We start from the raw sequence: 26,271 nt of genomic DNA, 5'->3' as shown, positions 1-26,271 counted from the left end.
TGCGGCTGTACAGAACATTGGTTAGGCCACTTTTGGAATATTGCGTGCAATTCTGGTCTCCTTCCTATCGTAAGGATGTTGTGATACTTGAAAGGGTTCAGAAAAGATTTACAAGAATGCTGCCAGGGTTGGAAGATTTGTGCTATCGGGAGAGGTTGAATAGGCTGGGGCTGTGTTCCCTGGAGTGTCGGAGGCCTAGGGATGACCTTATAGAGGTTTATAAAACCATGAGGGGCTTTGATAGGATAAATAGACAAAGTTTTTTTCTCTGGGATGGGGGAGTCCAGAACTAGAGGGCATAGGTTTTGGGCAAGAGGGGAAAGGTATAAAAGAGATCTAAGAGGCAACTTTTTCACACAGAGGGTGGTACATCGATAGAATGAGCTGCCAGAGGAAGTGGTGGCTAGTAAAATTGCAACATTTAAAAAACATCTGGATGGGTATATGAATAGGAAGGGTTTGGAGGGGAATGGGCCAGATGCTGGCAGGTGGAACTAGATTGGCTTGGGGCATCTGATTGGCATCGATGAATTGGACTGAAGGGTCTGTTTCCATGTTGTACATCTCTCTGGTTCTATGACTCTACAGACCAGTGAGTCTAATGTCAGTGGTGGGCAAATTATTGGACAGGATTCTGTGAGAAAGGATTCATGAATATTTGGAAAAGCATAGCTTGATTAGAGATAGTCAGCATGGCTTTGTAAGGGGCAGGACATGCCTCACAAGCCTTACTGAATTCTTTAAGGATGTGACAAAACACATTGATGAAGGTAGAGAATGGATGTGGTGTATATGTATTTCAGCAAGGCATTTGATAAGGTTCCCCATGGTAGGCTCATTCAGAAAGTAAGGAAGCATTGGACACAGGGACATTTGGCTGTCTGGATATAGAATTGGCTGGCCTATAGAAGACAGAGGGTGGTAGTAGATGGAAAATATTCAGCCTGGGAGCTCAGTGACCAGTGATGTTCTGTAGAGATCTGTCCTGGGACCTTGGCTCTTTGTGAGTTTTATAAATGATTTTGATGAGCAAGTGAAAGAGTAGGTTAATAAGTTTTATGATGTCACAAAGGTTGGTGAAGTTGTGAATAGTGTGGAGGGCTGTTGCAAGTTGCAATGGGACATTGACAGGATGCAGAGCTGGGTTGAGAAGAGGCAAATGGAGTTCACCCTGAAAAGTGTGAAGTGATTCATGTTGGAAGTTCGAATTTGAATGCAGAATATAGAGTTAAAGGCAGGATTCTTGGCAGTGTGGAGGAACTGAGGGCTCTTGGGGTCCAGGTCCATAGATCCCTCAAAGTTGCCACCCAAGTTGATAGGGTTGTTAAGAAGGCATATGGGATTGAGTTTAAGAGCTACAAGGTTATGCTGCAACTCTATAAAGCCCTGGCTAGACCACAATTGGAATAATTTGTTCGGATCTGGTCACTTCATTATAGGAAGGATGTGGTAGCTTTAGAGAAGGTGCAGAGGAGGTTTACCAGGATGCTGCCTGGACTGAAGGGCATGTCTTATGTAGAAAGGTTGAGGGAGCTAGGGCTTTTCTCATTGGAACAAAGAAGTATGGGAGGTGACTTGATAGAGGTGTACAAGATGATGAGAGGCATAGATAGAGCAGTTAGAGACTTTTTCCCAGGATGGAAGTGGCTATCACAAGGGAGCATAACTTTAAGGTAATTGGAGGAAGGTTTAGGGGAGATGTCAAAGGTAGGTTCTTTACAGAGTGGTAGGTGCGTGGTATGCATTGCCAGCATTAGTAGTAGTGTCTGATATATTAGGGATATTTAATGGATCAGCATATGGATAATAGCAAATGAATGGCATGTAGCTTAGTTTGATCTTAGAGTAGGATAAAAGGTTGGCACAACATTGAGGGCAGGAAGGCCTGTATTTTGTTGCACTGTTCTATGTTCTATATTCTATGAATAAATAAATACTTAATCAATGAAATTATTGCACTACCCTCTCTAAAAATACAAATACTGAAAAACTGAAATAAAAAGGCAACTTTCATAAACACACATTTGGAAGTGTCTCCACTAAAAAGAGATAGTAGTCATTTTACTGTAGGCTTTAGTATATCTCTAATTTTAAATTAATAATTAATAACTCTAAATTAATATTCTTTACTATGTTACTTTTCTAAATATTACTTGCTCACACAAATTATCAATCTTGCAAATGGGTCTAAATATCAAGGGAGTTTGTAAGCAATCTGATAGTAATGAACCAGGTCGAATTACTTACTACCAAGAAGTATACTTTCCTTACGATCACTAATTGCATAGTTTTCACAAGTGCAGTAAGTGTGTGATATTATATAGTTATTATGTGTATTAATAATTTAATAATTTTCCTCTTTTAATTTCCTCTTTTCCACTTTAAATTAAAAGATAAAAAAGCCTCTCAGACTAATAAAGCTTAAATATCCATCAAAAATAAGATGGCATTGTTTCTTTCAGGATATCATAACAAGTATTTACCCTAGAATAGATTAATAAAACAAGTTTGTATTGTACTATCGCAAATATTTTATGAGCGGAATAAATTGAAACTTTCCTGACATATTGATCCTATTTCCTGATCAAAATCATATTTTGTATGGCATAATAATTTGTTATTTGTAAGTTTATGTTCCCAATTCTCTTGAAAACACAGATCTTTTAGCATGGAATGAAAGGTACCAAGCAGTCTTTGCCCATTTTTTTTCCTGATGAAGGGCTTATGCTGCCTGACCTGCTGCGCTTTACCAGCAACACATTTTCAGCCCATTTTTTTTGGACAGTATGTAAGGCAAGCTACCTGACTACAAAAACTCAAAAGTCAAGCCTGATTATGCTGTCATTTGATGACAATGTGCATTGCCTTTACAGCATGAGTCATTGGATTTCAATTAGGAATATCAACTTTGGGCTAAAATTTACTTTCTCTAGCATTGTGGGCCACCAACATCATATTGGCTGCAAAGTAGCTAACTTAGCACAGAACAAGCATTAGGCCACAAAAGTTCTTGGCCTAAACACCTCCTCCACACTACATCAGAAAATGTAATCATTGACCAAGCTATCTACAACCTCAAAATGTACTTTCATCGCGATTTAAAACTTCAGTACCTAAACAATTTTGCTATCTAGAAGTTGTGATTTTTAAAAAAATCAAACGGTATTTCCAAATAACAACCAACCTGTATCAAGGAGCTTTGGAGCTTTGTTTTGTTGGCACCTCTCAAAGTGAATTAATGCCTCATTGCTGCCTTCAGCCTTTGCCTGTAATTCTGCTTTAATTTCCTCAAGTTGCTGCTTGGATTTTGCAGTATCCTAGAGAAGGGGAAGAAATAACTTGTAAAAACACAATGATTAATAAAATATATGAGCCAAATGTTTTAAAAATGGTTAATTGTTAGGAAAAAGCATTTGAATTTTCTGTCAGTCTGAACTCTTGCCCAATTCCAAGGTAAATTGGATAGAACAAACTTGCAAAGTCAGATTCAGTAAAACCAAAGCTTGGCTCTGATCTTTGTATCTGGTATAGTACAGATTTCTTGAGAAAGAACTTGTGTTCTTCAAGAAACCTAGTCAAACCAGTAGAAATCTAGCTTGTTAAAACCCTAGGCAAGCTTAGTTAGATTTAATCATTTACTCTGGAATACTGACCATTATTATTAATACTATAATCAAACTAAATCAGTTTCAATTTTGAGTCTTCAAAATTGCATAGTACCACTTACGGATCTGAGTTTTACGATGGCTTGCTCCAACAAAACAATGTCCCTTTCTTGCTTTTCAATTTCAATCTATTATAAAGATATTTAATTATTATACTTCAACAATACAGTACCATCTAAAATTGGCTGTAAAACGATCATATTTGTTCCATGTATTTCAAGTAAGTGATGCCTGCATCGTAATGCAGGTTACGCATACCAAAAGTTATATACCATGTAATATATACACAATTACTTATGATGCATGTACCTGCATTATGAGGTAACATAATTATGTCACCTTTCATTACCTTTTAAGGCATGAATATCCATATAAAATGAAATTGTTGCAGACCTCCAAATGGGTTATTTGGAGTGATCAGATATGAAATAAAATATAAAATGAACTTCTTTAACCATTGCAATTCATGTGCTGCAGGCATAAGAATGTAAGAAGTAGGAGCAGGAGTAGGCCATCTGGCCTTTCAAGCCTGTTCCACCATTCAATATTAACACGGCTGATCTTTTCATGTACTCAGCTCCAAATACCTGCCTGTTCACCATAACTCTTAATTCCTTTACTGTTCAAAAACGTATCTACCTTTGCCTTAAAAACATTCAATGAAGTAGCCTCAACTGGGCAGAGTACTCCACAGATTCACAACCCTCTGGGGAAAGAAGTTTCTCCTCAACTCAGTCCTAAATGAGAGGGGATCTTATAGATACAAATAAAATTATGAAGGGAATAGATCAGATACAAGCAGGGAGATTGTTTCCACTGATGGGTGAAGCTAGAACTAGGGAGCTTAGGTAGAGCTTCCAAAGGTTCATCACTCTTCAAACAAAGAAATTCCTCCATATTTCTGTCCTAAATGGTCTACCCTTTATTCTGAGACTGTGTTTCTGGTTATTAGATTAGATTACATTCCCTACAGTGTGGAAATAGGCCATTCGGCCCAACCAGTCCACATCGCCCCTCGAAGAGTAACCCACCCAGACCCATTTCCCTCTGACTAATGCACTGAACTCTATGGGCAATTTGGCATGACCAATTCACCTGGCCTGCACATCTATGGGAGGAAACTGGAGCACCCGGAGGAAACCCACGCATATGGGAAGAACGTGCAAACTCAACACAGACAGTCACCTGAGGCTGGAATCGAACATAGGACTCTGGTGCTGTGAGGCAGCAGTGCTAACCACTGAGCCACCGTGCTGCCCACTAAAGATACCATAGTTTCTTCCTCTATCTTTTGACCCTTTAAGGATTTTCTAGGTCAAAATTAGATTATCTCTGATTCTTTAAAACAGAATAGAGTCCTAGTCTTTTCAATCTGTCCTATAGAACAACCCTGTCAGCTCAGGAATCAGTCTTGTGAACCTTTGTTGCAAACCCTCTATGATACACAATGTTCCACACAATATTCCAGCTGAGGCCTAGTTAATACTTTCCAAATGTTTTCCTTGTTTCTGTTTTCTATGTCTGTGCTTACAATGCCAAATATTCCATATATGTTCTTAATGGCATGATTAATTTTCTGGTCACCTTGAAAGATTTTTGAATATGCTTGTACTCTGCTTGTTTCTCTGCTTGTACACCCACCACAAAATATCACTGAGATAATACTGCCTCTCCATGTCATTGTCCTTAAAATGCACCACTTTAGACTTCTCCACATTAAATTATTCTTGCAATGGTCTGTCCTTCTTAAATTTGCTAGTAGTGTGTGCTATACTGCAAAATCTTACATCAAACACAAGTGTCAAATTTGTACTATCCACAAGTCCTAGTAATTTACATTAACAGGAAAAGCAATGGTGGACGTATAAACCCTGAAAACCCTACAGCATACATATTTCCAATCAATAAAACTTTGGCAACAATAACTCACAGCCTCTCATAAAAGTAAAGAGGAGGTAGTTGAGATATTGGATGGTCTAAACATTGATATAGAGGAGGTTTAGAAAGGCTGGTGATCCTAAATGTTGTAAATCAAAATCAATTGGGATGCACCCAAGGATGCAGAGAAAAGGGAAGAAATTGCAGAAGCACTAGTCAATCTTCCAAGATAATGGAGTCATATTCGCCTCAAACATTAACTTTCTCTCAGCCAGAGAGTTTCTCCAGTACTATCTGCTTTTAGTTCAGTTTTCTAACATTCATTGTACTTTGCTTTTACCAAGATATCACAGCATAAATGAAAGTGTGGAGCTGCTTTTCTCTCACAGTGAACTTTAAGTATTTCCCAACCTGCTCTTATATGCAATGCCACCTTTCTTGTGTCATGTGGAGGGAGGGCCGCGGACAAGGTATCATGAACCCATTGCACTTACAATCATCAATACCATGTGCAGTATGCAGCTGAATAAGTTCTGAAGTGTCAGAAGGCCATGGTTCTCCTTATCAAATGCATTTGTGTCTCACTGGATTAAGGATTGTAGCAAACTGACATTTGTGTGTGCTGTGACTGCTGACTAATAATATAAGTAAGAGGCTGGTTTGTTTCTAATATTCTCCACATGGGCTTAATGGAATTGTCCACAATGGATCCAGACACAAGTGCTATTGTGTGGTCATTACACAATGAAAGCCTACAGAAATAGAGGAGGTACTCATGCGAAGCAAGATAATGAATACATGACCAGAGAAATAGCATAACAGGGAGGGATTCAGATTCCTGGGACACTTAGCCAGACTACTTCTGGGCAAGATGAGACCAGTGTGAGCAGGGCAGCTTGCATCTGGGCAGACTAGGGCCAATGTCCTTGGGGATCTATTTGATAGAGCTGTCAGGGAGGCTATAAACCTGAGCACGGAGACTGAGATGGAACAATCAAGAATACAACCAAAGGCGGAAAGGTAAGAAATAGAAGTGAAAGACAGAAACAGGGAGAAAAACAAATGAGGCCTTAGTGCAAAGTAAAGCTAAGATGACTACCAAAGCTAAAAAGAAAAATCTAAAGGCTTTGAGTCTTAATGCGCAGAGTATTGGATGTTCTTGATAGTCATCTTCCAAAGTCTATAGAGACTGAGGCAGTTCCTACAGATTGGAGGGTGGCAAATGTAACTCCATTATTCAAAGAAAGAAAAAGAGGATTACCAACCAGTTAGCCTGATATCCGTGGTGTGGAACTGCTGGAGTCTATTATAAATAACATGTTAACAGATCACTTGAAAAGCATTAACTGGATGGCTTTATGAAAGGCAAATAAAGCTTAACACATCTACTTTTTGGGGATTTTTAAAAAACTATTTGTGGGATGTGGGCACTGCTGGCCAGCCAGCATTTAATGCCTGTCCCATGTTGCCCTTGAGAGGGTGGTGATGAGTTGCCTTCTTGAACCGCTGCAGTCCACCTGCTATGGTTTGATCCACAATGCCATTAAGAAGGGAATTCCAGGATTTTGACCCAGTGACAGTAAAGAAACGGCGATATATTTCCAAGTCAGGATGATGAGTTGCTTGGAAGGGAACTTGAAGGTGGTGGTGTCCTTCTAGATGGAAGTGGTCGTAGGTTTGGAAGGTGCTGTCTGAGGATCTTTGGTGTGACTAATAGAATAGATAAGATACAACCATATTAGATGGTGCATTTGGCTTTTCAGAAGACTTTTGATAGGGTCCCACATAAGAAGTTAATGGGCAAAAGTAAAGCATGTGAGATAGGGGCAATATATTGGCATGCATTGAGAATTGGTGGACAGACAGGAAACAGAGAGAGAATAAATATGTTGTTTTTGAGAGTAGACAAGCAGGAGGCTGGAAGCCAGGTAACATCCGGAGGTGGAAGCAAGCTAATGCTTCAAGTCTAGATGACTCTTCTTCAGAGCAGAAGCAGGTGGTGAGTAGGAGGTAGCGCAACAATCAGTGCTTGGGCTCCAGCTATTTACAATATACATAAAGGACCTGATTGAGAGAACCAAATGCAACATTTCCAAATTTGCTGACAACACAAAACTGGGTGGAATTCTGTGTTGTGAGGAGGATGCCGGCTTCAAAGTGATTCAGACAAGTTCAGTGAATGAGCAAACACATGATAAATGCAGTACAATGTAGTAAAATGTTAAGCTATACACTTTGGTGTGAACAACAGAAAAAAAATGTTGCCCAAAAAGGAGTACTCAACCCAGGTATTCTTCACTTGTGTAACAGACAAAAGGCAGGGAACTGACTCAGACTTCATTTAAACAAACCCTTCTTTATTTTAACTCTTTATGTACCAATATTCAATACAAAATTGACATTTGCTGCAACATTTACTTCTCACTTCAACTTTAACTCACATCATTCAACTTCACTTGACTTAATTTACATTTAATCCCAACTTTAACTTTATAAGTTTGGCTTGAAACAAATGCTACCCCAAGTTGAGTGAGGTGGCAACTTTGCTCTTAGTGTAGGGCTCGCCTCCCAGTTCTTTGTCTTCTCTGAAGATTACTTCAGGGCACATGCTTCTCAAATGTCAATTTTGAAGATTGCTCCTTGTGAAGAGCAATCTTTGTTCCTGCTCCTAGTTTCTATAAACTATGAACAGTCTCCAAATGAATGCGAAACTGGATGTGGTGAAGATATAAGAGGCAGACAACTTTTCATTCTCAAAGTGAGGCTCTTTGCTGCTGCCACTGAATGAAGATGCCCTGTGACACCATCACAGAACTCGATCATCTGCCAGAATATTCCAGGTACAGGGAACTACAGACAATACACACGTTGAGCTGAGAGGGCCATATTGTTGTATCTGGTCCAAGTCATCTGTGATTATTGGAACCACATCTAAGAAGTCTGTGTCCAGTACCCTGGAAGTTGCCTTTGGTTGCATATAGCCTTATGCTACTTCCTACTTCTTTTTATGGGCCAGATGACTCTCAATGCTGACTGCTGGGACACTAGGGCTACCCTCTTCGGTCATGGCTGATGACTGTTATGTTGACTGAGGGCAAGTATAGGCCATTTCTTCCAATAGAGCCATTGTGAGGCCTTCTTAAGATGAGGTTCCAATGCTGGGACAGGTCTCCACTCTCCTTGCTTGGTGTGTTCTGGGAAACTGGAGCAGACAAAGAAATGACGAGATGCACATTGAAGAGCTATAAGGGCAAAGGATGAGAATATTAAGCAGAAGGAACATCACCTTTCCCATGACAGAGAGCAGGAAGCCAGCCAGAATTTACTTGACAAGTGTTTCCAATATACTGAGTTAGATTTCGTCATCCATCATTGATAGCTCATCTGTGACTGCTGGAAAGGCAAGTAAACCCTGTTTATACCCCAAATGAAAATGCTGCTTTTTTTAGTTTCTCCCTCCTTTGTCCAATAAAAGTTGACATGAACAATTGTTTGAAGGCTTTACAGCATTTCATGTTGAACAATGATATGATGTTCTGCTCCATTAGGACAAAAAGAGGATGTTATACACACTGAAGAGCTGGAGGAATTGCAGAAGTCTTCTGAAGAGAAGCTTGAGGACATTAAGTCAGAGGAACATCATTTTCATCATGATAGGAATGCAGCATTAGGGAAACAGTATCACTCTGTTACACTTGCTTTTAACATCACGTAGCACTTTGGAAGGTTGGTTTCTGTAGCCTTACTCTTGTAGCTACTGCTAAAATGACGGTCAATCAAACTGGCATTGATTTAGAGTGTCAACAAATTTACAAATGTGGCATTCTATTTACAATAAAAAGTCAGCTGTGCCATTTATATATGCTCATTAGGTTTTCTTTTCTTTTGTTCTTTCATACATCTAGTGCAGTTCTGTGGTTTGCAACTGGAGTGCAGGAAGCCTGCCCTATAGAGGAAGCCTTAGAGGTTTAGATGAATGATCCCACCGGCAGTTGTGGATAGAGGGTTCAGTAATGCTGAGAGAACCTTGGCTAGATGCAGGCTCACCCTCTTTAGCCTGAACTTTCACAGGGTTGGGGGACATAGACAGAGTGGTGGTAGAGAAGATTTCTTTTTGGGGTCTGTATGTGACCTCCTGTAACTGTGTGCCTATTGGCAACATTCTGTCCCCTTGAATGGATGGGACCCCTTAAGCAGAAAACACAATTTTCCTCATCCCCATCACTTTATCATTGATGCTGACCACCAATAGCTAAAATGATGAACAGATGATCTGCATACATTTCTGCTAGCCATGAACATTTTGTTATACTTTGCTCTCATGGCAGCTATCAACCTGTCCAGGGACAGCCAAGTGCTCATACTAATGGCATTGGCTCTGACCTTTAATCCTGTTATACAGTGCCTCTGACAAACCAGCCTGTTAATGTCATTTCTCTGTCCACAGGACTTGCTGAGTTACTCCGGCACATTCTGCTTTTATAACGCCCTGACTTAGCAGGTGCCTTGTTTTTGGCAGTTGTTCAAGTGCTGACAACCTGGGGTGTTTCTTCCTTGGTCAGATTACACAGACATGCTAGTGTTGTGCTCACGAGAATGTATATCCAAGTCTAGTCTCAATAAAGTACCCATAGGATAATAATATCTGAGCTGGTAAAGGGTGCAGGAGACTATGTTGCCTGTGCATCCTCTAAGAAGCTGTCACTTGTTGTTCAGATGTGGAGGTACTGGTATTGGACTGCAGTGGACAGTATTAAAAATCATACAACATCAGGTTATAGTCCAACAAGTTTATTTGGAAGTACTAGCTTTCGGAACACAGCTCCTTCATCAGGTGACTGCACATTCCTCTGAACCATGGCACTGGCCCTGACCAGAATGGCAACTTTTTTGTTTTGTCTGGTGGTTCAGGGGAAGGAGGATGGCCCTTCTCTCCACCACCTAATCCACTAGAACCGCCTCAAGATCCTTATCAGCAAAGCAGGGTGTCAAATGTCTTATTTTCAATTCTTCAGAGATGCAAACTGTGAAAGGCAATTCCTGGCTTGCAGCATGTGACATGGTGTTAAGCTGGAGTTAACGTATGGTGCTGGGGGCATAAATGCTGGAAGGTCCCAGCACCACAAGTACTTCTACCATTCAGGTAGCATTAGAGCAATGCCAGAATAGAGTCAGCTCTTCAATAATTTCTTAGCAAGTTTTCCAAAAAAAGAGCGAGACCTGACCTTCACAAAAAGACATGCATATCAGTAGCAATGTCATGATAGTGTTCTCATTTTCTGTTTTTTATCTGCTCATGGGATATAGCACACTGACTAGGCCAGCCTTTATTGCACTTCCCTACTTGTGTAAAGGGTACTTAAGGGTTGACCACATTACTGAAGGTTAGGATTCAAACGTAGGCCAGGGCAGGTTAGGATGACGGAATACCCACCCTAAAAGGATATTAGTGAACCAGTTAGGATTTTACAACAATCAACAGTCATTAAGTGGTGATCATCAGGCCAGCCGTCTCAATTCACATTTTCTTGTATTAAAAAAATTTTGAATTAAAAATCCATCTGCCAGAATGGGATTCAAACCTATGTTATCAGAAGATAACAAAAGCAAAATACTATGGATGGTGGAAACCTGAAAAGAAAACAGAAAATGCTGAAGAAGCTCAGTAGGTCTGGCATCACCTACAGAGATAGAAACGGTTAACATTTCGAGTCCAATCTGATTCTTCTTCATCTATGAAAAGAGCTGGAAAATGGCAATTTTTCATGCTGTTGACAGGGGAGCACAGCAAGTAGAACATACAGAAGTTGCCCATAGCAAATACAATGGGATTGCTAATGGTGGCAAAGGAGTAATGGATATGTAAATAAGGATGAAATAATATGCAACAAAGAGAAAATAGGTTTGCTATGTTGGGAGCAAAGTCAGTTAGACTCAAATTAGAGATGACCATGGGTGCAGAAAATGTAAGAGAAATAGAGGACATAAATCATGATGTAAATTTGTGGAATTCAATAGAATCCCAGAGGCAATAGAGTGCCTACATGGCAAATGAGGTGTCATGGGAGCAGGATGGTTTATTGAAATGGCAAGCAACTGGAAGGTTAAGGTCATACCTCTAGAGACAGCAGAAGTATTCCAAAGAGGTCACTCAGACTGTATTCGGTCTTGCAAATGTAAAGGAGACTGCACTGTGAGCAGCAAATGGATTAGACAAGTAAAATGCTGCTTCACCTGTATTTGGGACTTTGGATAATAAGGAAGAAGATGATAAATGGGCAGGTGTTCTACCTTCTGTGACTGTATGTGAAGGTGTCGTGAAGGAGTGAGGAAGCATTAGTTGTGCTCAAGAAGTGGACCAGTGTGTTGTAGAGCAAACAGGGGAATTCAGACAGTAGGAAGAAGGGATTGTGTGTTTGGTGGGAGTATCGTGCTGAAGGTGACAGAAAAAATAGAAATTAATCCTTTGAATGCAGAGACTGATGGGTGAAAGGTGAGGATGAGGGGAACACTACGAGGGGAGGATGGAGAGGATGGGGTGAGAGATGGGTCAGATGATGAAGGGTTATGTCAACCATGATTTTTTTTAATGAGGTGGGGGGATGGAGGGGAAGCTTTAGCTGAGGGAAAAGGAGACCACATAGAGGCACTCCGGTGGAAGGTGGCATCATCCAGACAGATGTGACAGAATGGAAAGCAATCTTTCAAGGAAGCAGGCTTTAGGAAGTGTAGTTGAGGCAAGTGTAGGAATCAATGGATTTGTGTGGATATTGGTGGCCAGCCTATCTACAGAAATGGAAGCAAAGAAGTCAAGGAAGGAAGGGTCATAGACGGTCCAGGTGAAGCTAAGAGAAGGCAAATTGAAAGCAACACTGAATTTTTCCAATTCTGGACAAAACTGAAAGCAGCGCAGATGACATCATCAGTGAATCAGAAAAGCAAAAAGCAGCACAGATGACATCATCAATGCTTCAGAGAAATAGTTCTGTATAGAAACCCAAGTATGACTAGACCACAAAATGTTTCACATATTTCACAAAGAGACAGGCATCACTGAGATATATGTACATACCCATAGCTTTGACTTGAAAAAGGGGGGTAAGTTGAAGGAAAAGTTGTTTAAAGTGAGAACGAGCTCAGCCTGGTGAAAGAGCGAGGTGGATGACAGGGACTGTTCAGGCCTATTTTCAATGAAGAAACAGACAACCTTCAGACCATCGTAATAAGGAACAGATGCATAATGGGATTGCATATCCAGGGTAAAAAGGTGGCAGCATGGGGCAGAAACCTAGAAATTGTCAATCCCATTAAACACAGCAAAAGAATAATGATATAAGTAACAAGAGACTGAACAGGACAGGGGATCGAGGAAAGATGAAGTCAAACCAGGAAGAAATAAGTTCAGTGGAGCAGAAACACGCTGATAGAGGGGAATCCTGTTTCTGGATTTTGGGAAAAAGGTGTAAGTGTGGGGTTCAAGACAAAAGATAAGTCTGGGGTTTTGGATTACTGGACAATTACATTGCCACCTGAACAACACATGACGTTAGTCATTTCATGCTGCTACTATGTAGCAGCAAAATGGGATTGATAACATCTATCCACTTAAGGAGTGCAGCAGTTCAAGGCAGCTCACCATCACCTTCTCCAGCACAAACAGCAAAAGACAATAAATGCTGGCTTAACCAATAATGTTCACATTCTAAAACAAATAAAACAAAAAAAAACCACTAATCAAGCTGAGAATGCATTCTGCCTTGCCACACAACTGAGCATTGTGGAGCATGAATTTCAGTACGAACAAGATTTCAGGTATGTAGGCCATACATCATTATGACTGGTGAATTGTATCAAATAGTACATCCCTTCAGCTGTCTGTAATAAACAAGAGTACTGACCAAGCTGAACCAACCTGTACTTGCAAAAGTCAGAATGTAGTGTCCAATGATTGATGATTGGCCACAGTTGGATTGTTCAGCGAATGGAAAGAAATACACAAATAGCCAATTAAGAGCAAAAGTCAGGCTGCAATATGATTCACTTACACTTCTTAAGAACTACATACATTCCTACACAGGATCCCAACAACTGCAAACAAAATGAACATATCCTAGTATCTATTAAACAAATGCTTGAGTGGGATAGGATGGGAGTGCTGTTCCTGGAGCATTCATTATGACAACAATTTGATCATAGTTGATTTGCCTTTTTGAATTTAAACAAAATCTTGGGGTGACAGTTAATTGGTCAAGATATTGTTGTGGAGAATGCACCAAAGTTCACTTGAAACTAATTTTAAAAATCTTTTCCCATGTAGTATAAATTGCTATTCCCTGAGATATTCTATTCTTCACCAGTCCTGATGAGTGCAAGATGAAAAGCTTTTTCTTCAACAATACTAAAATTCTGTATTATCAAGTGATTAACTCAGTCAAGTTCTTTTTTGATGAAGTAAAAGGGGATTGATAAAAATAATGTAATTGTCAGGGACTTCCAAAAGGCCTTTGATAAAGTATCACCCAATTGCCTTGCCTGTAATTGCAATGGAATTAAAAGTGGCAAAGAGAAAATGAAGTTAGTCATGTGATAGAGCAAATAAAACATTGTTGTGAGCAGTGTTTTTTGGATGGAGGAAGGTATACATAGAGGTTTGTAAGGGATCAGTATGCATATATTAATGAGCAAGGTTTTGGTGCAGATTCAATTTCTCTGATGACAACACTTGGAAGTAGAGTAAACTATGAGACAGATATTGAAATTTCAAAAGGATAGATAGACTAGTCCATCAAGTAGCCGCTTGACAGATGAAGCTTAATTCAGACAAGCATAATATGATTCTTAGCCTTCCTAGCTGAATGTAAGGGTTTATAAAGAAATGAGTGCAATTTCAAAAGTAGTGGCTATATGTAAATTGTTCACCATTGCGAGACATTGAGAAAACAGTTAAGGCTGCGTACAGGATCCTGGGTTTTATAATTAGAGGCATAGAGTACAATAGCAAGGATACTATGATGAACCCTCAAAAACAGTGGTTTGGCCTCAAGTGGAATACTGAGTCCAAGTCTGGGTCTTTTAAATTAAAAGGATATGAAAGCATTAGACAAGAATTTTTTTTTATTCATTCATGGGTTTCATTGGCTCACCCAGCATTCCTTGCCCATCCCTAATTGACCCTGAGCAGGGGTGTTTTCTTGAACCACTGCAGTCCTTGGGGTGTATGTACCACAGTGCTGTTAGCGAAGATGTTCTAGAATTTCAATCCAGCTACCCAGTAACAGAGCAGTGATATCCTTCCAAGTCAGGATGGTGAGTGGCTGAGTGAGGAACTTGCACATGGTGGTACTTATGTATCTGTTATCTTCATCCTTCTAGATGGTAATATTAAGGTCCTATCTAAGGAGCCTTGGTGAATTTCTACAGTGCACGTTGTAGATAGTATACACTGCAGCTACTGTCAGTGGTAGAGGATATGAATGTTTGCGAATATGCTACCACTCAAGACAGCTGTTTTGTCCTAGGTGGCATCAGACTTCTTGAATGTGGAAGAACAAAATACTAACAAGAATGGTTTCTAGGGAGAGACTTCAATTACATGGATCGACTGAGAGAAGCTGGGACTTTTCTCCTTATAGAAGAGGAGAAAGGTCAGGAGGTGATCTAAGAGAGGTGCTCAATATAAGTAGATAAAGAGAAACAGTTCCTGATCTGAAAAATCAAAAATGAAATGGCCTTGATACAAACTGAATGGCACAGGAACAAATGGAAACAATGGTTAGAATCAAGAATATGCATAAGGAATTGGTTAAGCACTTAAATGTTTGCAGTACTACCAGAAAAGAGCTGGTTCACAAGACTACTCATTTGGTCTGTCAGATAACCAGCACGGATACAAATGAGCTGACAGGAAGACTAGTGCTGGGTACTGTTATAGTCTCCCATTTATTTGAAACTCAAATAAGATGCTCAAACTGTTCACATTAGATTTTAACAATTAGATTTCTAATCCACCAGTCAGAACGGATTTAGAAGCCAGAGGTGGAAGATCAATGGGTCATCACACCCTTTAGTTCATGGTCCAGAGTTTTGAGACAGTCTGTTCTGCTATAACAGTAGTTGTGTTGTCTTGTAACCTCGTGTTATATAAAACCACACAATAGAAATAACAGGGCCTGTGGGAACTACAAGGTTGGGGCAGACCACCAAAAACATTAGTAAAAATAGAAACAAATAGTGGTTAGCCTAACAAACAATACATTTTAATGAAATAGGGTAAATTTAACACTTTAAGAGGTTTGCGTTTGCTGAGTTACAGTATTGTATTAAGACAGGGGGCTGAGGGTGACCATCATCACCACTTTCAGGTGCAGTTTTAGGTGCAGGGTTACTGTAAAATAAAATATTTAGTCCAGAAGTACTTGGCTGTGGTTCATTGTCCTCAGACTGGTTCTTGAGGGTTGGTTTAAAAATGGCACTCAGTCTTTGCTGCTTTGCCATTTTTCTTCTTCCAAGCTGTTCATAGGGTGTCAGATTAATACCGCAAATTGCTATCCTGCTGTGTTTTGCGATGTGATCACTGTCTTCTAAAAGTTGCAACTGCTTCTCAACTTCCCTCAGGATAGAAGACAAAAGAGAAGTGGAAGGTTCTTGGGATCCTGCACCCTGGACCTTTTCATTTTCATCTCAGGCTTCAATTTCCTCCACAGCAACAATTTGTTATCGATCAGTCTCCACTTCAGATTCAACTTGCTTTGCAAGAGTATTATGAAGTTGAAAGTGTGTACTCTATTTTTGAGAGAGTGAAAGCGGTTTTGCACTGACAGCTTTCAGGCACCTGTCATGTGACTGACTAGCAGTCTGAGTGTACTGGAAAGTTAAAAGTATGTATCATGTGACTGTGAAACAAGTACCTAAGCTGTATTCACAACAGTTCAAATTTAGCCAGTTTAAATTATGCCCCAATACACTAAAATACAATCCAATTTGAATTTTACTGTTCTGCCAACAAACTAATGAGACAATCTAATGTTTGGGGTATAAAGAAGCAGACATTGAGGGTTGGCCAGAGAGACAACTGTCATCACCAGAGTAACTGCCAGCAAAGCATTTTCTATCAAAAGGTATCTTTTTCATATCAAACATCTTTGCAGCAAAATACAAAAGACGACCCAGGGAGATCTGCAGCCAGGGAAGGAGGACACTACAGATGACCGCTAATGTCTGGTTTTGAAAGTTAAGCTGATGTAATTTTAATACTGGTGGTTATTGGAACAGTAGATTGTTCAGGGTGGAGGCAGATACAAGCAGTCAGGAGAAAGGAGGCTTAGAGTTATAAATAGTTGTTGTTTCATGCTCACTTCAGAGTAAAAGAGACAAAGTTAATTCCTGCCTCAGGCAACTGTCTGTGTGGAGTTTGCACATTCTCCCAGTGTCTGCGTGGGTTTCGTCCGGGTACTCCAGTTTCCTCCCACAGTCCAAAAATGTGCAGGTTAGATGAATTGGCTATGCTAAATTGCCCGTAGTGTTAGGTGAAGGGGTAAATGTAGGGGAATGGGTCTGGGTGGGTTGCTCTTTGGAGGGTGGGTGTGGACTTGTTGGGCCGAAGGGCCTGTTTCCACACTGTAAGTAATCCAATCTAATAAATTTATATTTTTCCTTTAAATAGTGGAAGTTGAGAGTTGCTGTCACTCATTTTAAGAATACGAGGCAAGGTGAGCTTTTCTGGGTGTTTGGTTTAATTAGCAGAAGGGTTCACCACTGTGCTGTAACAAGACCAACACAATGGTCTTTGATTGCTGAAGGCTCCTTTTATGGTTCAACACCTTTAAAATTATGAAGAAAATCTGGGCAAAGCATCTGCTAAACTGCATGCAAGCATTCTTTACTGACATCACCCAGGCCTCCACAATGTCGTCAATAGCATTCTTAATGTTAAAACTCTTCCAAAATTGAAGAACACTGTCCTCATTATTCCTCTCAGTAGCTGCAATCAGCTTCCTGAACGTGCACCTTAAACTTTAAAAGCTGCTATTGCACCCTCATCCATGGGTTGAGTGATACAGGTTGTGTTTAGACATAGAATTAGCACTTTGTTTTCAGAAAACTCACCAATGGTGGGAGGATGGCTTGGTAGTGTCCAAAATAAGGAGAATCGTGAAACTCAAATCTTTTCTACTGCGACAATTTCTAAAAGCATCCTCAAAAACATCAATACATACAGAAAAAAAAATTTGTCCTGTCATCCAACCTCTTTTGCTTGATCTGAAGTAAACACCTAGAGTGGATGTAAGGTAACCGGGGATGGAATCATTTAAGAGCCATAAGGAGTTAGCATTTTAAAAAACTATTCCCTGATTCATCAATCACATTACACCCAAATAGTATTGATATAACATGCATTATAGGAGAACAACTTGTACTTTTCCTTTCCAACTTAGTTTAAATTGGACTAGGCATTTTCCAGATTTGAAAGTTGATAGAACTTAAATGACTTGCAACTTTGCACAATGCACAGCAAATAACAGATAGCTACACAAGACAGCATACCAAAGCCGGATCAACTTCTGCATCAAGTTTACAAGGTCAGCAAATGGTGAAGAGCCCACTTACAAGATGGCTGATAAACCCGATCCACAGCGTGACCTAAAAGAAATTCCTAAAACCTATTGAGCAGTGGAGATTGATTTGCTGTAGAAAATAATGGAGAAGCCATTAGCAAGTTTCTCAACTTGCAGGAGAAAGGTGAATTAATTTAGACTGTTTCAGTTCAAATCTGGGCATAGAATGGAACTTTAGGAAGAAAATAAAATCTGTTGGTGCTGATTCAAAGATCATCGACTACATCTGCAGGAAGTGCACCCAACTCCAGCTCCTTAAAAACCGAGTTAGGGAACTGGAGCTGGATGAACTACGGATCATTCGGGAAGCTGAGGGGGAAATTGAGAGGATGTACAGGGAGCTGGTCACTCCCCAGACACAGGATGAAGACAGCTGGGCTACTGTCGGGGGAGGAAAGGGAACTGGCAATTAGAGCAGGGATTCCCTGTGGATGTTCCCCTCAGCAATAAGTATACCGTTTTGGATACTGCTGGTGGGGACAGCCTACCAGGGGAGAGCCATAGTTGTCAGGTCTCTGGCACTGAGGCTCAAAAGGGAAGTGGGGGGAAATAGAAAAGCACTAGTGATAGGGGACTCAATAGTTAGACGGATTGACAGGAGGTTTTGTGGTCAGGAACGGGACTCCCGGATGGTATGTTACCTCCCTGGTGCCGGAGTCCGGGATGTCGCCGATCGGGTTTACAAGATTCTGAAGGGGGTGAACAGCCAGAAATCATGGTACATATTGGCATCAATGATATAGCCAGGAAAGGAATCGAGGATCTGAAAAGTGACTACAGAGAGTTAGGTCGCAAGCTGAAGAGGAGGACAAGTAGAGTAGTGATCTCAGATTTGCAACCGGTGCCACAAGATAGTGAGATGAGGAACAAGTCAGCGAATGCAACTTAACACATGGCTGCGAGGCTGATGCAGGAGGGAGGGAGGGCTTCAAATACTTAGATCTTTGGGATACCTTCTGGGGACCTGTACACAAAGGACGGGTTGCACCTGAACTGGAGGGATACAAATGTCTTGGGTGAGAGATTTGCTAGTGCGATTCGGGAGGGTTTAAACTAGTTTGGCAGTGGGGTGGGACTCTCAGCCACATGTCTGAGAGGGGGTCAGTTGCAGACAGCACAGTAACAAGATATATTGAATCTATCAGGAAGGTTTCTCACGCGATGAAACATAGGGATCGGTAGTGTGTCTGCTTTACTACAAGGAGTGTCCAGAATAAGAGTGATGAACTTAGAGCATGGATCAGTACTTGGGGCTACAATGTTGTGGGCATAACGGAGATGGGGGTTTCACAGCGGCAGGAATGGTTGCTTGATGTTCCAGGATTTAGAATGTTTAAAAAGAACAGGGAGGATGGAAAAAGAGGAGGGGTGTAGCATTGCTAATCAGAGAATGCATCACAGCTACAGAAACGAAGGTTGTTGAGGAAGGTTTGTCTACTGAGTCAGTATGGGTAGAAGTTAGGAACAGCAAGGGAACAGCCACGCACTAGGAGTTTTCTACAGACCACTTAATAGCAATAGAGAAATTGAAGATCTCATAGGCAGGCAGATTCTGGAAAAATGTGAAAGTAGCAGGGTTGTTATTATGGGTGATTTCAACTTTCCCAATATCAACTGGAACCTCCTCAATGCAGATGGTTTGGATGGAGCCGTTTTTGTCAGGTGTGTTCAGGAGGGTTTACTTACTCAGTATGTAGATAGACTGACGAGGGGAGAGGCCATTTTGGATTTGATGCTTGGCAACAAGCCAGAACAGGTGGCAGATCTTGCAGAGTGAGAGCACTTTGGTGAAAGTGATCACAACTGCCTCACATTTAGCATAGCCTTGGAGAATGAAAGGAGCAGTTACCGAGGGAAGATATTTAATTGGGGAAAAGGAAATTATGACACTATCAGACAGGAGTTGGGAAGTACAGACTGGGAGCAATTGTTCCACAGAAAGGGCACAGCAGTCACGTGAAGACTATTTAAGGAGCAGTTGTTGTGAGTGGTGCACAAAGTTGTTTCTCTGAGACGGGTAAGATTAAGGAACCTTGGATAATGAGAAAAGAGGAACTTCTCATCAAAAGGAAGAAGGCAGTTTACGTAAGGTGGAGGAAGCAAGGATCTAGCACAGCTTTAGAGGATTACAGGCTTGCTAGAAAGGAGTTCAGAAATGGCCTGAGAAGAGCCAGGAGGGGGCACGTTAAAAGCTTGGCAAGATGTTTTAGGGGAAACCCAAAGGCAATTTACTCATCCGTGAGGAATAAGAGAATGCTCAGGGAGAAGGTAGGGCCGATCAGGGATAGCGGAGGGAACTTGTGCGTGGAATCTGAGCAGACAGGGAAGCCCAGATGAGTTTTTTCTTCGGTTTTCACCAAGGAAAGATACAGTCTTGACCAGATGAAGATTGATGAAGTTGATGTGCTAGAAATTTTGGAAAACATTAAGATTGATAAGTCCCCAGGGCCAGACCAGATTTATCCTAGGCTGCTCCGGGAAGCAAGAAAGGAGATTGCTAAGCCGCTGGCAAGGATATTTGCCTCCTCGTTCTCCACGGGAATCATATCAGAGGATTGGAAGGAGGCGAATGTTGTTCCACTTTTCAAGGGGAATAGGGAAGTCCCTGGCAATTACAGACCAGTCAGTCTTACGTCTGTGGTCAGCAAAGTTGTAGAAAGAATTCTGAGGGCTAGGATTTATGACTATTTAGCAAAGCATAGTGTGATGAAAGGCAGTCATCAGCGTGACTTTGTGAGGGGCAGGTCATACCTCACAAATCTTTAAGGTGTCAAGACAGGTCAACAATGGTAGAGCAGTGGATGTGGTGTATATGGATTTCAGCAAGGCACTTGATAGGGTACCCCATAGTAGGCTCATTCATAAAGTCAGGAAGTATGGTTTACAGGGAGATTTGGCTATCTGGATTCAGAATTGGCTGGCTGACAGAACGCAAAGAGTGGTTGTAGATGGAAAATATTCTGCCTGGAGGACAGTGTTGAGTGGGGTCCCACAGTGCTCTGGTCTTGGGCCTCTGCTCTTTGTAGTTTTTATAAATGACTTGGATGAAGAGGTTGAGGGGTGGGTTAGTAAATTTGCAGATGACACAAAGGTTGGAGGTGTCATCGATAGTATGGAGGGCTACTGCAGGCTGCAGCGCGACATAGACAGGATGCAGAGCTGGGCTGAGAAATGGCAGATGGAGTTCAACCTGGATAAATACAAAGTGATGCATTTTGAAAGGTCGAACACGAATGCCGAATATAGGATTAAATACAGGATTCTTGGCAGAATGGAGGAACAGAGGGATCTGGGTGTGCAAGTACATAGATCCCTCAAAGTTGCCACCCAAGTGGATAAGGTTGTTAAGAAAGTGTATGGCAATTTGGCTTTCATTAACAGGGGTATCGAGTTTAAGAGCTGTGACATTTTGCTGCAGCTCTACAAGGCCCTGGTGAGACCACACTTGGAATATCATGGCCAGTTCTGGTTGCCCTATTATAGGAAAGATGCAGAGGCTTTGGAGAGGGTGCAAAGAAGGTTTACCAGGATGCTGCCTGGACCGGAGGGCTTGCCGTATGAAGAAAGGTTGAATAAGCTTGGACTTTTCTCTCTGGAGAGGAGGAGGAAGGAAGGAGATCTGATCGAGGTACACATGATAATGAGAGGAATAGATAGAGTCAATAGCCAGAGAGACTTTTCCCCAGGGCAGAATTGACTGGTACGAGTCATCATAGTTTGAAAGCTATTAGGAGGAAGGTATAAATGAGACATCTGAGATAGGTTCTTTATGCAGAGTTGTGAATGCATGCAATGCATTGCCAGTTGAGGTGGTGGAAGCAAAGTCATTGGGGACATTTAAGCGAATGCTGGACATGCACATGGATAGCAGTGAGTTGAGGGGTGCGTAGGTTAAGTTATTATATTTTACATTAGGATCAAGTCTCGGCACAACATCAAGGGTCTGCTCTGTGCTGTACTTTTCTATGTTCTATTAGGATCTTTTCACATTAGAAAGATGTACAGGATAGAATATCTTTGACATCCTTATTATGGGAAGAACTATCTGAATCATCTACAGAGGAAACTTTAATGCATGACATTTACCATTGTTACAGAGTCAAAAAGAGTGCATGTCACGAAGATAAAATGCTCTTCTGAGTTGAGATATTTTGACAGCATGTGTCTGATGAGCCGACGGTTGCATAGATTGCTGAGAATTGATAATACGCAACCATTGGCTTGGGATTGCGTTTTGATATTAAGGCCACCAGATTTGAATTTAACCAATTTATTTAAATTATGCCCAGGATACCAAAAACCAATTGAATTTAAATTACATTGTATTGACATCAAACCAATGAGAGGGTACAAGTCTTGGCAGTATAAGAGGGAGGGCATTTTGAAAATTTAGTCAGTGCTAAGTATCATCCAAAGAGATAAACATCTTGCTCTCAAAAGAAATCTCCAAGAAGGCACCCTCTATTTAAAAAGGTACCAAAGCATTTGATAGCTAAAAATATTCACATTAAAAAAGTAAAGCAGTGGCCCAGGGAGGAGACAGCAGAGTCGAAAGGCTGGAATAAAGACAACATAACGACTATGGTCTTTGAGAGATCAAGTTAACTTAATGTTTAGAAATTGTTATTGCAGCAGCATTTTAATGAGTTGGGTTTAGATAGTGATCAGGGAAAAGGGAACTCTGGTTTGTTAAGTTTTCTTTAATATTCACTGTTAGAGTTAGGAAAATATGTTGTTAGTTTTTTCTTTATTAGCTATGGAAATCAGGGATTTTCTTTCACTCACTTAGTGAGAGGAGCTTTTCAGGGGTGTACTGAAAATGCCAAATTCAGCAAATAATGCAATAGGTGACTAGAAGTGTGCAACAGGGCTATAGTGACATCATTTAACTGGTAGCCCTTCCTAAGGGCAGCTTCAAAAGCAGCCAATAACATTGAATGTCAAGCCAACAGTAACCATTTCCATTATAGGCAGAAATACTTTGTTTGACTGAGTCTATGATAATCATAACTCAAGAAAGACTAAAGTTCCAAAATAGCACCTCCCGTGAAGCATAAAGAACAAAGATGAAGCTCCTCAGACATAACCAAGACACTAGTGTACTGGATTCCTCATCTTCTCATTTTCAGCAGGGGAGAATTCCCAAACAAAAATAGAGATTGCTGATGAAGAATCACCAGACTCTAAATACTGGTTCTTTTCTTCCCAAAAGGCACTGTCAGACCTGCTGAGTTTCTCCAACAATTTCTATTTTTGTTTCATATTTCCAGCATCTGCAGTTCATTTTATTAAAAGAACTGCCATCTATGCAAAGGACAAGATTGTTGCAGGAGCAGAAAGAAAAAAAGCAACTAGACTGGGAAAAAATACATTCCATCAGCAAAATTGAAAATATTATTATGAATCCCAACTGGGATTCATAAGGAAATCAGCTTATTGTTGCTCCCTCCTGATGAAGGGCTCGTGCTCGAAACGTCGAATTCCCTATTCCTGAGATGCTGCCTAACCTGCTGTGCTTTAACCAGCAACACATTTTCAGCTGCTGCAATGTAATCAATGATATTGCATTTGAAGAGCAAACATCAGAAAATGTAAGTGAGAGTAATCCTGCAATGATTAGATCTTTATTCCATTAAAGAGGTTCATCCAATCTAGTAGCATGAACTTTCAGCTCAAACCAGTTGTCAATATAGTTAAATCAGAATGGATTCTGATTTTCAATGTCAGAAGTGCACTTGTGCCACAACCAAAAATCTTTTCAAGTATTAATTTAAACATTTATAGCCATACATGTTATTGTTGCCCTGAACATAAGAATGCAAAAAGATTCAAGATTTATTAAAAATCAACATCTATAGCATATAGTGTATGAATAAAAAAAATGTTCATATCAGGATTACAGATATATCCACTTTGCTATTGGTTGCTAATTTAATATTTATTGCTATACAATTTCTAAATGAAAAGGCAGGATTTCCAAATTTTGAACTGAGCCATAATTATACTCAACAGTCACAATGATATTTTTGTAATAAAAAAAAACTTTAAAACAACATCTTATGTGGATAAATTCTAACCCACCTCAGCTACTTTTATTTCATTACATGCAACAGAGAGTGCTAATTTCTTATCCTTTTCAAGTTTCTCAGCTAATCGATCGAGATCATTAAGTTCCTTGGAGAGCTTCTGGTTTTTGTTGGTCAACTTCTTCACTTGGTCAGACACATCTTCTTTACTCTGTAACAAGCCATGGATGTGTCTCTCCAAAGTACAATTGGTCTTCTCCAGCTGCTCAATCTGAAAGCAGAAAGTTACTTCTTGTTTATCATGAATTATGTGTCCCCACCTCCAAAATAAATACACGACATGATACAATGCAACAATTTACTTGTTATAGAAGTTTGTAGTACTTTTGAGATATAAGAGTCCATGGACCCATCCTCAGAACAGATGCTGCCAGACCTGAATTTTTCCAGCAATTTGTTTTGTTTCCAATTTCCACATCTAGTTCTCTTGTTTTCATTTTGTAGTACCTTTGACTTCTATCCACTGCAGATTCACTCATACTTGTCCAAGCAGAGTAAGGCTATAAACCATAGAATAATGCAGCACACAAGGCATATCAAGTCTATGCTAACTCTTTCAAAGAGCAATTCAGTTAGTCCCCCTCCCTCAAATCCCTGCATTCTCTTTATCCTTCAACTATTTTTCAAATTCTTCTTTGATCTGGTCCATAACCTCTTCAAACCCCCCTCCAAATTTGAAGACAGCCTAGACTCTAACTCTTCCTTATTTTAAAAGGCAAGTGCCAGGCATTGTGTTCAAGATGTAATTCAATTGGTCAATCTACCAGTCTTGAAACAAAGCACTTATTCATAAACTATAGCTATGCCTCTCCTGGCATGCACGAGTAATACTTACCCTGCAAGTAAATTTCATTAATGAGATAAGAGATATGCAATCAATGCACGATTACCCTGATTTACATTTTCTCAAGTGCAATATCATTGATACATTGCAATAGCAAATGGGAGCAGCAATAAGCTGATGTCCTTCTCTTCCCAATTGGGATTTATAATGATGTTTACAATTTTGCTGTTTGAAAGTTTATTTTTCCAGTTTAGAGATCTGTCACTTTTTTCTCACCAACTTGATCAAGTTGTACATTCTCTTGCAGCTTTTTTCTTCCACTGTGCTTTCCTTTACCACTTCTACAAAACTCAAATGGCTTATCTTGTTACCCCACATCCATCTTAGCAGTGTTTTTTTCTAAACTGTTTTTTCTTAACACTGACTTCCCATGACCTACTTTATTACAATGAAAACACCTAAGCTTTTTACTTCTTTCCCCCTTCGGTTTCCTTTTTGTTCTGTGGCAAACCATCTTCAACATGATCTCCTTTTCCTTTACAACCTTAGGATTTTTCTTTTCTCTGATTTCTATCCCTTAAAAAGATTTAAATTAATGTCCAAAGCCAAACTTTGATTTATGAAGCAATTCAACCATCTGCCACTTAAGTTGCTAATTTTGCAGACTTAAGTTTGACTTTGAATTAAAATGATAATTGTCCTATTCCCAACTACGAAAAATCCAATGGCAATTTCAGAGGCAAATCAGCATGTACCCAAGTATTTTATGATGAGATCATTTTAAAAGATGTCAGTTAAGTTGAACTTACTGAAATATAAAATTGAGGAGCCTTGACATGGTAGATGATGAAAAAATGTTTCCAGTCATGGAGAAATTGAAAACAAAGGGGCACCAATGTAAAAATAAGGCATCTTCCACTTAGAGGCAAAGATGCGAAACAATTTCTGAGAATCTTATATAATTAATGGTAGTGTTGTAGAACAGAGACATCTAGCAGTTCAGGTACCTCATTTTTTGAAATTTGTATCACAGGTAGGCAGGGTAGTTAAGGTGTTTAGCGCACTTGTCTTCATTGGTCATTGCATTGAGTAAAAGAGTTGGATGTCATGTTGTGGTTGTACAAGATATTGGTGAAGCCTCTTCGAGTATGTGTGCAGTTCTAGTTGCCCTGTTATAGGACAGGTATTATTAAACTGGGCAGTATGCAGAAAAGATTTACCAGAATGTTGCTGGGAATGGAGGT

The 26,271-nt window shown here is 40.2% G+C and overlaps 1 protein-coding gene across 1 annotated transcript in view; it reads right to left on the bottom strand.

Moving 5' to 3' along the window:
- tsga10 (testis specific, 10) overlaps nt 1–25,359 on the bottom strand; it is a 109,767-nt gene extending 84,408 nt beyond the window's left edge. Inside the window, exons 1-3 of the mRNA XM_060826991.1 lie at nt 25,304–25,359; nt 24,239–24,454; nt 3,185–3,317 (exon numbers count right to left, since the gene is read on the bottom strand). Of these exons, the coding sequence (XP_060682974.1) occupies nt 3,185–3,317; nt 24,239–24,454; nt 25,304–25,324 (370 nt within the window). The 5' untranslated portion in view covers nt 25,325–25,359. The remainder of the gene's footprint in view (nt 1–3,184; nt 3,318–24,238; nt 24,455–25,303) is intronic.
- Nucleotides 25,360–26,271: the final 912 nt, after the last annotated feature.

This window comes from Hemiscyllium ocellatum, chromosome 6 (assembly GCF_020745735.1).
Source record: "Hemiscyllium ocellatum isolate sHemOce1 chromosome 6, sHemOce1.pat.X.cur, whole genome shotgun sequence".
Lineage (NCBI taxonomy): Eukaryota > Metazoa > Chordata > Chondrichthyes > Orectolobiformes > Hemiscylliidae > Hemiscyllium > Hemiscyllium ocellatum.
This window is presented reverse-complemented; position numbering and strand designations above follow the sequence as displayed.